This window comes from Squalius cephalus (assembly GCF_949319135.1).
Source record: "Squalius cephalus genome assembly, chromosome: 6".
NCBI lineage: Eukaryota > Metazoa > Chordata > Actinopteri > Cypriniformes > Leuciscidae > Squalius > Squalius cephalus.
Window position 1 is genome coordinate 11,600,853 of NC_137127.1, and position 13,298 is coordinate 11,614,150.

A 13,298-nucleotide genomic window follows, 5' to 3' on the forward strand; every position below is an offset into this window, starting at 1 on the left:
ATGGAAGAGGTTGTTTCTCTGTGCTCTCCTACGTGCTCGTTTTCTTTTGTAATTTCTTTTTCAACATTCAGTGTATTGGTAGATGTCATGTACACACAATACAAATATCATTCAAGAATGAACGGTACACCCAATGCACAAAATGACATCAATGTTTTTAATGGATGAATTTATGCTGTATAATGAACAAATATATTTGTAAAAAAGACACTACACAACCCACACACATCAACAGAACCAGGTTCTGTTTCAACAAAAAACAACGATGACAATAACAGTCCTGCAGCAGTCTCCATTATGCCCTAAGCTGGGCCAATTCATTAATGTTGCGTAACTGGTGTTTGAGCCAACTCTACATATCATGTGCTACTGCAGTGACAGCAGTGGCCTGGGACAGCTATAGGACCATCGCTCTTGCCATGAGAGCCTCATATATGAACAGCCTAAAAAATATAATTCACACAAATACATATCTGGGCATGCCCCCTACAATGAGCACATAAGGAGCCAAACATATAATGAATAAATAATTTAATAAATTAATACATTCAACTATCACAGAACCAATTTTTCAAGTTTGGTGACCTCAGTAATCAGTGGGAAGTGTTTTTCATAGACTGCCCTTTGACTGATTTTTTTCTAAAGGGGTTCAGTCATATTATGTCAAGAAATAAATCTTTTAACTTGCTTTAAAAGCCCACCAGTCCGCAGTTAACAGCTCCTAAGATGTCGTTTCGAACCTGTATGCATTTCTTTCTTCTGTGTAACACGCCCACAAAAAAATATATTTTGAAGAATGTTGGTAACGAAACAGTTTTAGTTCCCAATGACTTCCTTTGTGTGGACAAAAAAGTCAAACATTTTGGTTGCCAACATTCTACAAAATAACTTTTTTTGTGTGTTACACATGCATACATGTTTGGAACGACATACGGGTGAGTAAATGATGAGGCTTTAGGCTACTATGAAACTTAGTACTTTCATTTTGATGTAAAAATACTACTTTTTTATTACTCGTAATTTCAGTTAGACTTTTAAAGTAAAAAAACAACAACTTGTTTTCAGCTCATTATGACTGAAAATACAACTTGAAGTTAAATACACATTAAACACGCAGCGCAGCATCAACTCATTTTAATTTTTTTCTTTTTAACAGTCATGCACTTAAAATGTACTGTATAGCCGTGAATTTGCAGTTCCTTCAGCCTGAGGCTTGTTCATTTCACTTTTGCTGTGAAAAGGCCGTTATATTTGCAAAAAATAAAATCTTTATTAAAAAACAAACAAGCAAGCCCAACCCGGGTGAGAAAAAGTAACGCAAAAGTAATGTAACCCATTACTTTACGCAATTAGTTACTTTTTTAGGGAGTAACACATATTGTAAAGCATTACTTTTAAAGGTAACTTTCCCCAACACTGTTACCCCATTTATGGTGGAAGAACAGGGGCTTGCGCGTGGTGGATTTCTTTTCTCTTTTCGAGTGTTTAAAATGGTGACAATTTTTTTTTTATTGTTTAATGTACAATACCATTCAATAGTTTGAAAGAAGTATCTTATGCTCACAAAGGCTACACTTATTTGATCAAACAAAAATAGTAATACTGTGAAGTACTATTAATATTTTAAATAAAAAATCTATTTGAATATATTTTAAAATGTAATTTATTCTTGTGATGGCAAAGCTACATTTTCAGCAGCCATTACTCCAGTAACTTAAAAGTTTAGGTAAGGTGAAATGTCAAGTATTTCTCCGCCCTGCTGTGTAATTGTAACAATGTAGAAGTAATATGGTGGTTTTACATAAAAACAAGAAAATAGTAATGCATTCCTCCCTTCCAAGGCCCCAGATTTCTCATGCTCACCCTCACCCCCCCCATTGTGACTTTCATTAACAGAATCTGGGAGAAATAGTTTACCAAACAGAGAGAGATGAAATGTCTGGGAATGGCCTTGAGGAGCGGAGGTACCGTAACATCTGTTCAGCACCGCTCATTATGAGTCAAAGTCGTGATATTTGCCTTAATTCAGTATCTGTCTACAAGAAGACTGCTCCAGTGGCTCGGCAGTAACTTCAAACAAACAAAATGGAGGCAGGCCAAAACTAAATAAAGTGCCTTTGAGACGCCCATCTGTTTAAATGGTATGTGGGTCTGTTCTCCTTCCTTATGTTCTTATCCTAGCATCACACTAATGATCAAGCTGCCTCAAGATGAGTTTTAGCAGTGAGCCAGTGCTTCAGTGGACTGGGAATGATGGGTGATGTGTGCAACTTTTGCAGCAGAAATCCATCTGTGAGAAGTCTTTCATTACAGACACATGCAGTGTGAAGATAGATGAGGGGTAACCGTTTACTCTCAATTGAATATTTCAATTTGCATCACACTGTTGCTGACTCACATTTATCCTGATGTGCTGATTTGTCTGTATTATAATTTTTCAAATAACTATAATCCTTTTTAAGTAATTATGTATTAGAATTGTGGGTGGGGCATTAGTATGAAGATATTATTATGATTGGGTCAAAACAACAGACAAGCTTAATTATTCCAATGGTGTTAGAGAGCCATCTTGTGGATACAGTTTACAGCTGATTTAAATTAGCCTGGTAAAACATGATAGTGACGACTCTTAGATAATGAATACACGAATATATATTTCAATCTACTCTCGTTATTGTTAAGACTTTGTCTGAAGCTGTAGAATATGCAGTATATATGAGTGTGTGTGTGTGTGTGTGTGTGTGTGTGTGTGTGTACAGATTTATATTACATTGTGGGTACCAAATGTTTAGGGGTAAGGTTAGTGTAAGGGGACATAATATTCAGTTTGTACAGTGTAAAAACCATTACGTCTATGGAGAGTCCCCACAAAGAAAATGAACCAGACTGTGTGTGTGTGTGTGTGTGTGTGTGTGTGTGTGTGTGTGTGTGTGTGTGTGTGTGTGTGTAACTGCATTGACTGCTTTATCTGAAAAAAAAACCAAAAAAAAAAAAACAATATATAATTCATTGTGAAATGAAAGCTTAAAGTGAAGGCCTCATTGTTTCAAGGACATCTTTTGTCACATAATTTGAATTTCTATGTTAATTTTGCATTATTTTCACACTTAAAACATTGCTTTGGTAATTACTTTGTACCATTGTCCTCTTTTGTGCAAATAAATAAATCTGCAAAAAATCTGTCCCAAGTGCTTCCATTGTTGTCAGCATTAAGAGAAAGTTTTAATGGGCTATATAACACATTTAATTGTTAAGAAATTACTTGTTTAAATGTTTTGGTTCAACTCACCATTGCCTTACACTTGCACAGAATTTGTTTTATTTGTCACTTTCAGGAGGTTCAATATCAAATTTATTTCAAGAACACAGTTTCAGTAGTGGGATTGAATGTGAGATCGACTAAAACGGAGTCGGACACCCAAATGGCTATTCCCTCAAATTGTGCCCTATTTAAAGGTTTTTCTTTTAGTTTGAATATGTTAGCCTTACTGTTATCTATAAGCTAGTGTGCTCCAAAACAATGACAACATTTGCATTTAGAAGACCAAACCCAATGTTGAAAATGAAAATCAGGCTGATGTCAGAAAATGATGCATATATCTCTTCTGTTACATATGGTTAGTTGAAAGATAAATACGAGTGGTGAGAGTGTGAAAGAGTTGCTAAAGTATCCAGAGATATATATAAAAAAAAAACACATATAACAATCCATCAGCGTTTTTTATCCCTGACAGCGCAAGTTGTTTCCACATTCCAACCTGAAAACACACACTAAAGTCGGAAGTTCGACCTCCCACCTCGAGAAATGTGAGCATGTGTGTGCGTCAATATTCAGATGGCGATTAAATGCCACTTAGCGATTGGCTGTCGTAGTGATTGCATCATCAGCTTCCAGTGCGGATTCTCTGAGGTCTTGTCCTTTTTGAGTTGGATGTTACCAATCAAGCGCTTGGAGGACTTCTTTGAGGGCTGAAGTTCGAAAACAGACACTATAATGGAGCACTCTCTTATATGTTGATCTGGCAACACAAAAGTCAGGACCTCATTAAACACAGTCACCTCCCAGCACATCTTCTGTGTTGTCCTCTGATGTCGAAGTTTGCACTGGTTGCAGATGATGCTGATTTTGGCATAAAGAGCTGTGAATAAAACGTAATTTTACAGCATTTATTAAGCTTAGTTAATGTTCAATTAACCGTTTGTTGTTAGTTCACAATGTATAAAGGAATATATTAAACTCCTAATTTTAGGTAATCAGTAAGGATTGCATCCCATTGCACCCATCCGATTCACGATGATTCATAAGTCATTGAATGATTCATGTAAACGTTTTGCTCAAAAACACTGAATCAGTCAGGATTGAAACACCTCTACTGTGTTTTGCTGTGGATTTTCGTTGTCGGAGCAAAAACATAAACTGGCAAAACTGTGTCTAAAACACAAGTTACTCAATATTTAAATAATGTTTGTGAACTGTTGAATAAAATCAATATCACACGATTGCGCTGCCTCTCTTAGAAACGTTCCGTGCCATCTTTGCTATTTCACTGTTATTACTGTTAACTAAAACTATTAAAAAAAATTCTTGGTAATTGAAATAAATCTTATATAAAATAAAGAAATTAAAATTATAACATTTTGAAATGTTTCCTGTCTTGGCAACTGACTGAAATAAGTTGAAGTTGAAGTATTTTAACTTAAAGGTACAATATGCAAGAATTTTTTGCCGCTAGAGGGCGCTACATTCCAAACAACAACAACGGCGTAGCTTGATGATGATGTGAAGGAGCATGGAATGATGGGAACTGTCGTTTTAAACTCCACCGTGGATGTAAATCAGTCAGACGGGAATCGAAATATCATGTTCATGGATGAGGCTAAGTTTTATTTTTATAATGACATGCTTTTTGTGGCGAGGGGGGCGTGGTTCAGCGCGGTCTGTAATGGGAGAGAGAAGAGACGAGCGGGACGCAAGTAGGTCAAGTGCAAATGACAAACACCTGTGTCTTATTGCTGTGATCCGCGCGCTGGAACGAGAGAGAGACTGGAGAAAAAATTGGTCGCAGAGAAAGAAAACCGGTGGATCCGAGCTCTCATTTTTGAACTGTTTTGTGCCGTCGAGGTTGCCACGGTGAATGCGCGTTGTGCATGACTTTTGTTTGTTTTGCTTTATTTTAATAAAGTACGAGTCCCAGTCACGCCGACCCCTGTCTTCTTCCTTCCTGACTCTTGAACCTCATCACACTTTTATTTCATTAAAATGAATTAACCGCAAGAAAAGTAAGGTTTAATACTAACTTGGTTATCATAGATGTTACTGTATGTCGAATTCATTGTTGTGATAACGCGGCGCAGTTTTACGTGTTCTAAACAATTGTTGTATAAGTACATTCGAACATACCCACATCATTTGCCAAAATACTGATTAATCTTTATGTATAACACATGCTATATTTATTTACATGGCCATAAACACCAGACGTGATAAACAATGTCAATAAACACAAACCTAAAGCAATAATACTTCCCTTACATAAACATAACTATTACCGAATGCTCCATTTGGAAAATATAAAATTAAGCATGCTTTGTCGACAGAACCAGCTGCAATCGGTAAAGAATAATTGTGTTCCATAAGGACTGCAAGAAACAAGTTAACGTTTGTTGCTTGACACACGCTACAACTACAACTTCCGCATTTGTCCAGGACTCCACGCAGTACGAGCGGAAACCGAGGGTAACGCGGATATGACGCAATTGACTGGCGACTCCCAGCTCCCCCCTGCTCTAACGCCCCGTTTCCTTGGTTAAAATCGCAATTTTCTCACGATTTAAAAATAGTTGGAAACATTTGGGATATTGTAAGTAATCAACTTAACAAAATATATAACACTGGCCTTGAGATTATGGGATATTTTAATGCAAAATTCTTACATATTGTACCTTTAAGAGGTCACTCTTCGACCGGAACTCGACTCGCCTACAACCATTACCTGAAACCAGTGATTATAGTTATAAAGTCATAAATATGGATATTTTTCTAACAAAAACACATCGCTTTGCTTCAGAAGGCCTTTTTTTAACCCTCTGGAGCCGAATTGGATTACTTTTATGATGGATGGATGCGGTTTTTTTTTGGCTTCAAAATCTATGGTACATTCACTCCCATTATAAAGCTTGGAAGACCCAGGATATTTTTTTTATATAACTCCAAATGTGTTTGGCTGAAAAAAGAAACACATATACACCTAGGCTGACTTGAGCGTGAGTAAATCATGGGATCATTTTCATTTTTGGGTGAACTAACCCTTTTAAGTGCATTCAATTCCAAATGCTTTTCAACATTTCAACGCTTAATTGATTATTCCTCACCTCTCTCAGTTTTATTTGAATGACAGACTGTGCGAATCTTCAACACTCCCACCTCCAGCCTCTGAGATGTAGGCAAGTATTTCAGAGAGAGCAGCGCCTCACCAACCATGTCCTGCACAGAAAATAGACCGGTTGTTCCTCATCTCATAATTCCGAATGTGTTGTGCTGGGATTACACTTACTTTCTTGGGGACTTGCAGATCCTGTCTTAACTCCAGTGGATATGATATCTTAAGACTGTTCAGGGGAACACGAGCCTCTCCCAGGATTCCATGTCTTGAGTATTTATCAAAGTCCCTAACCTAAAAGAAATGATCTAAAAATTAATTATTGCGTCATGGGCACGTCCTTGCTAAATAAGCTTGTTAACATACCTCAAATCTAACAGTGACTCTTGATACTTCCTCCTCAGCCAGAAAACAAGAGAACTGATCTCCAAACACAGGACAGCAGCTCTTCTTCACTAGACGCGTCTGCCACTCGTCCAGCACACTGTGGAGTGGACACTGCACCTCATCTTCTCTCTCTGCCCACATTAACCTCACCCAAACAAAAGGGTCCACACTGTGACTGAAGTCTCGAACGGCCAGATCCTGGGCGTCCAGTACCGTCACCACCAGTCTGGACTGCAGCTGATCATAGAACAGTGAAAAGCGCAGAGATCCCTGGATGCGCTCCTCTTCAAGATCAGCCATGCTATCCAGGTCTAAACTACTGCCCAGGTTGGTGCAAGATGTGCCAGGGGACAGTCGGTGGCTCAGTTCCTCATAATGAACCTCCATCTGATGGACAGAGTGCGTATCTGGTCTAATTTTCTAGCATAGTCTCTTATTGGATGTTTAGAAATACAGACATACTTTTTGGCAACCAAAGCAAAGCATCTGCAAAACGTGTTTTTCATATATTTTGTTTGATCTAACTATAAGTCAGAGCAAGCAGAAACTATGGAAGCAAACACAATATAAGTGGTTGCATTCCAGGGTATGAAGATAATGATGCATGTAAATTAATCTTACCTTAGAGTCTCGTGTTTGTGTAGCATACTGAAAACCTCCGCTTTTAGCCGACGGGACATCTGCTGACAAAATATTCACTGGAATCAAATAGATGTTGACAGATATTCTGCATAAACCCTGTTAGCTTTGCATATACTGTGTGTGTGTGTGTGTATATATATATATATATATATATATATATTTGATCAAAAATGCAGTAAAAACTGTATTATACAATTTAAAATAACTATTCTAAAAATGAAAATGTAATGCATTTTATTCTTGTGATGACAAGGCTAAATTTCTCTTCAGTGTCACATGATCCTTCAGAAATCATTCTAATATGCTGATTTGGTGCTCTTATTATCACTATTTTTGTGAAAACCGTGTCCGTGATCACTTTTTTCATGATTCTTTGAATATAAATTAAAAAAGAACATCACTTGTTTGAAATGTGTGTGACATTAAATTGATCAAAAGTGACAGTAAAGACATTTATAATGCAACTATTCTGCATAATCATATTCATTTCTCAGAAACAAAAAAAGAAATCTTGCTGACCCCAAAATTTTGTGTTCTATCTAGTGTAGATATAATGAATTATATACAGTCGATCTTATACAATACTGTGCATCTAGGCTACATATGTTGAATGTTTATCTAAAACTACAACTGTTAATAGTAATAAAGTACTAATCTTGTGCAATATTAAGTCAAATATAAAAGTCAACCAATTAATTAGCATGAAAACTTACCGACTCTTTGTATAACAGGAAACCGTGTACAGTAGCGGTAAATCTGCCATATCAAAAGACAGAGGGCTATAAGGAAAAGGACAGCAGATATGCCCAATATACTATACTCCACTTCCTCTGTGAATAGCAGTTGGATTTCTCCAAAGGACAGAATCAAAGTGGTAAAGAAAACCATGTCTTTCCGCCATGTACAGCTCTGGAAATGAAGGACACAAAGTTACTAATGCTGAGTTTATTGATATCAGTTGTTATACATACATGTATTTATGTTATATAACATATACCGTTCACACACTATCTTATATTATACTAGTATATACTACATAAAGTATTTAGATATGTCTATTTTGAGATGCTTTCCAGGGAAGGACAGAGGTGGATCATAGAAGGTTTCTGTGTAAAAAGGAAAGAACTAATAAAGAACCAAAGCCTACCTTTTTAAGCTTTAATTGTCCTCCATTAGTTCCTTTTTACAAAGAAACTACTGCCGGAGTGTATCCATATTCAGACGCAGTTGACAGTGATCACCTGACAGGTGATCAGCAAACACAGGGGCAAACCTGTTTGAGCACTTATTAAACAGGCTTCATCTGCACTCCCTTCACCTTGTATCTATCGCTGAAATATAAGATGGAGACCATGTGTTTCAATGGCAATTTCCCATTTCTTTACTACTCCACTATGTAAATTCAATGGCCAGTTTATCACTGCCTTGTATCCAAATAGCCAAGGCTTGTGAGATGAGATAATTGCTCATGAAAAAGAGTGTCAGTGTTGTACAGTAGATGGGAGGACCTCCATTTGCTTTTTAGAAAAAAAGAATACGCATAGAAATATCATAATTACATGAACAATTTTAGATGATTTATTACTAAAATAAATCATGCACTATGCGATGAAATATAGCTAAACCTAAGATAAGCACTGAGCTGAACTGTTTGTTTACTTGAAAGGCTACATGTGTGCATAAGAAAACAGTTACGTCAGTTACGCAAAGTAAATCAGACAATTCTAAATATGTTTCTGAATACAGCTTTATTCATGCATGTGCAGTTTTATGACATAATCTAAATGTTAACAAAAATACTTATTCAATGTCAATACAATCTCTAATATGAAAACCATTCTACAACACATTTTATGTTGCAAAATAATAAATATTAAATAGCTTTTTGTCTTTTTCTGAGGACTAAACACAAATACCCTGCTGCATTCAGAATTGTGTCTGAAAAGTTTGTTCATAATTTTACCAGGCATGATATCATAATTTCAGTGCTTTTAATGCAAAGCTGACAATAATTATTTAATCGCATGATCCACTACATTCGCTGTCACATCCACAACATTCAAAAATATTAAGTAACATTTCATAAGCTAGGAAGAACTCTGAACAAGAATGTAGATTATTAAATATGTAAATAAATATACATATGCAGCAAAACGAAAATAGCTTCTATTGCACGCATCTAAAAAAATCTGCAGAATCACCAGGGAAGTTGTTCACCAGTATAGTGAAGAAATGACCCATGATCCTTTTCAGCCAAACCACCAATCACAGACAATACAGAGGAAATGCTTTCTTCGGGGCTCAATGGTGCCTGTATAGAAAACAATGAACACACCACAAGAGTTTATAACTTGTTTTAAATTCGGTTAGCACAATAACAGACAGCAGTGATGAAAAGCAGATCGAGACTCACTTCAGGTCCACCCATATCAGTGCGTACCCAGCCTGGATGCAGAGCCATACACAGGATCCCGTCTGCCTCGAGGTCCACTGCCAAGCATCTGGTGACCATGTTCAGCGCACTCTGACACAAAGCAAAAAGGCAAGGTTTATTTATACAGCACATTTCATTCACTATGGTAATTCAAAGTGCTTTACATAGAAATTGATTCAAATAATCACAAAATAAAAGCAAGGAAAATTAAAACTTAAATTTTAAAGATGATGCAGCTATAAAAAGGAATTTAAAGAGTAAAGAGATGATACATAGATAAACGTCTCATCGGGCAAAACATATTTCTCACAGCTGTTTGTTTTACTGTGAGATTTTCTCATGTTGATTGAACTGTGTCTATGGCACGCCTAAGTAATAAATACAACTCAGTATCTCAGCCGATATGTTCACAGACATATTATCATATATTTCAATATGTAAAACTATGCTTCAACAAAGGAATCAAACGTTCATGCATTTGGAAGACATTTTTTTATTCAAATCGACAAATACTTTGTCCATTCCCTGCAAATTAAAGTTGTTTTTTTAATGGAATATAGCAGTATTTATTATAAATGATTTATCCATGCCCATCATAATTTTTTTCTAATATTCATGTGCCCTCTTAATCTTTAATCAAAATAATTTCTCTTATGACTTCTCTCACCGGCGAGAGGGCGGGGCATCCTGTCTCTCAAATCAGACTGAGAAAAAAAATCAAGTCTTGCCCCACATTTTTTTCTTGTTCGAGAAGTCACAATACAGGGAAGTAAAGAGCAACTTTTGGTAGAACTTTATTTTACAGTCCTGTTCCTCATGTACATACTATGTACTTATTAAAGCAATTACAATAACTAGGTACTAACCCTGAACCTACCCCTAAAACCTAACCTTAACCCATGTAGTTACCTTATATATTACCAGTACTTTCTTAGGTAAGTACACTGTAAGTAAACGTAAATGCATGTACTATAAAAAAAAAAAAAAAGTGCAACCCAACTTTTGTTTCATGCTGACTTTAAAACTTTTACCTTGGCATTGAACTCCAAAAACACAATCTCACAAACCTTTGATGTTCTGTAGGGATACCATTTGAAAGTGTTGGCACGATCACCCCAGTAGAGCTCAACTGAACCCAGCAGTGATGTCATATTGATGACTGCTGCTCTGTGGATGCCCATCCCGGTTCCCTTCGCAGCTGCTCGCTTCAGCAGTGGGAGCATGGCCTGCATGACAAGTGCGATCAGAAGGTCAGATGTTAGCGATGAGAGTGGATATGTGCATATATTGTGTCAAGAGTTAATCTGAGAAATGAAACCTTGGTGATCATCAACGGTGCAACAGTGTTGGTATGGAAATTTTCCAACATTTTGTCTGCAGTGACTGTCTCTAGGTTTGCTACAACATTAATTCCAGCATTGTTGATGAGACAGTTGAGACCTTCCTCTTGAACTAGCTGTTCCACCTCAGATGCAGCTCTTTCTATACTCTCTTGACTGATGACATCTAGTAACAGAGACATCCATTAATGCAACAGAGTCAGGTAAACAAACTCTTATTTTTAAATACAGCTTCTTCTAGATCAGTGGTTCATAACTGGTGTCAACAGTCAAAATGTCCACAGCAGGGAGAAAAACTATGCAAAATACAGATAATCAAACTGCAACAGGCCCTTATCCATCAAACCATTAAGAAAATAATGTAAGGTCAAAGAAAACCTGACCCTCCCCCAACTACATTAAATAGTTCAAGGCAAACACTTCCACTGGTGTTTAAGCATTTATAAAACTGTCAATTTCATGGTAGTTAATGGTGATATTAATGCTTTCATCCTATAGGGGTTTTATTTTGTTTTTTTTGCACAATAATAATAAAAAAGAATTGTGTTGTGTTAGGTCGCCACCTAATGTTCAATATAAAATCTGGGTCATGAAGCAAACCAAACTGAGAACAACTGTTCTAGACTAGACACTCCTTTTAGTTTTAATGTACTTACCCAGTTTAATAATGTGTATGTTTTGATGCTCTTCTGCCAACCTTTGCAATTCCTATAAAACAAATAGTTCAATTTTTTTTTTTTTTTTTACACTTTCTGCTTTAATGACCTCATTTTAAACTACATATAAATGTATGTACTCAGACTAAAAGTCTAATAAAATATACGCTTCCGTCTCCTTATACATTGATACGACTTTTAACCTGAAATATTATTGTTGAAATGCATGTCGTTCGTACTTGTCAACTGCGCATGTGCACATTCTCATGCAGCTAAAAAGATGACTGTAAACTATCTGGGGATGGTTTAATGTTTGTATTGTAGGCCTATTGCAAATACTACACTCTCTGCTCACGAAATTACCTTGGCTCCATCTGGATCCCGAGCAGTAGCGATAATCTTCCCGGGAGAGAAGCCTCCCGTTACTAGACTCTCAACTATCTGCAGTCCGAGGCCTCGACTGGCTCCGGTGACCATTAAGTTTGAACAGTTTTTGAATGCACGACTCATATTGTCACTTTATTCGAACACGAAATAAATTTTCTGTCCAAGCCGCACGAGATAAATTAGAATAGATGACAGCTTGATGACAGAATAGTCTATAGTCACGTGATCAGGTAATCACTTGTCTCCACGCGTCACCACCGTCTAATTCCCGTCTAGTTTGTGATTATAAAACCGGAATATGGCACAGCGAATTGTGTTGTAAATAATTTGTCAAAAAGGCAAAGATCTCTGTGTGCTCAATTGAGATCTGTTGTTTTACCTTTCACTGTTGAAACAGGACGATATGTTAATTTAGTAGTGGAAAAACGGATCTGTCCCATGTGTTGTTTGAATGATTTCCATTTTGTTTTCTACTGTCTGATTTTTTGTTTTGTAAGATAAAATCAGAGATTGATTTGGTAAATATGGAAGATGCTCAAAGACTGAGATGTCTGTTTACATGTGAAACATAAATTAGCCAATTATCTTGAGAAAGCGTGGGAGAAGAGGAAAAAAGCTCTTTATCGAGATGATCTGTAGTTGAGGATTTGTTTGTATATGGTGTCTGTGTGTGTGTGTGTGTGTGTGTGTGTATATATATGTATATATTTGTATTCATGTATTTTCCAGAATGATTTGTATATGCGACAGGAAGATGTTTGCTAAATAAGTTTGTGGTGTCTTGTAATCCCATGTGGGATGGGCCAAATGTTTGGCATGACACAGAAATAAAATTGAACTAACTATTCCCACCTACAGAAAAAAGATCAATGGAAAGTAACAACTTGCTGACGACACAGCTTAATGTTCATTGGTTTAAACAACCGTGATGTAATTGTTCTCTTTTAAACTGTTTAATTTTAAAACTCTGATCTCATGTTTTTAGGTGTATAAATTATGTGTTAGTAGTATTCCCAAACTCTCTGACAGTGTGATCTATTGGTTATTTGATAGTTGTCATATTTATAAAAAA

The 13,298-nt window shown here is 36.5% G+C and overlaps 2 protein-coding genes across 3 annotated transcripts; both read right to left on the reverse strand.

Moving 5' to 3' along the window:
* Positions 1-3,202: 3,202 nt before the first annotated feature.
* On the reverse strand, positions 3,203-8,720 carry syt19 (synaptotagmin XIX). Of its 2 annotated transcripts, none has more exons than XM_079873640.1 (7): positions 8,557-8,659; positions 8,123-8,318; positions 7,389-7,447; positions 6,747-7,154; positions 6,555-6,674; positions 6,373-6,484; positions 3,203-4,139 (listed from the first exon to the last, which is right to left on the reverse strand). In XM_079873640.1, the coding sequence occupies exons 2-7, from the start codon at positions 8,295-8,297 to the stop codon at positions 3,832-3,834; spliced, it is 1,182 nt and encodes a 393-aa protein (XP_079729766.1). In that variant the 5' UTR covers positions 8,298-8,318; positions 8,557-8,659; the 3' UTR covers positions 3,203-3,831. The 2 variants fall into 2 exon arrangements, with proteins under 2 accessions (XP_079729766.1, XP_079729765.1); XM_079873639.1 differs by having other exon boundaries at positions 3,253-4,139; positions 7,389-7,450; positions 8,557-8,720.
* A 415-nt stretch (positions 8,721-9,135) lies between these two features.
* LOC307159926 (C-signal) lies at positions 9,136-12,698 on the reverse strand. The gene is made up of 6 exons (XM_079873641.1): positions 12,203-12,698; positions 11,840-11,891; positions 11,162-11,349; positions 10,911-11,069; positions 9,823-9,933; positions 9,136-9,720 (listed from the first exon to the last, which is right to left on the reverse strand). Exons 1-6 carry the CDS (start codon positions 12,347-12,349, stop codon positions 9,607-9,609), a joined length of 771 nt encoding a protein of 256 aa, XP_079729767.1. The 5' UTR covers positions 12,350-12,698; the 3' UTR covers positions 9,136-9,606.
* Positions 12,699-13,298: the final 600 nt, after the last annotated feature.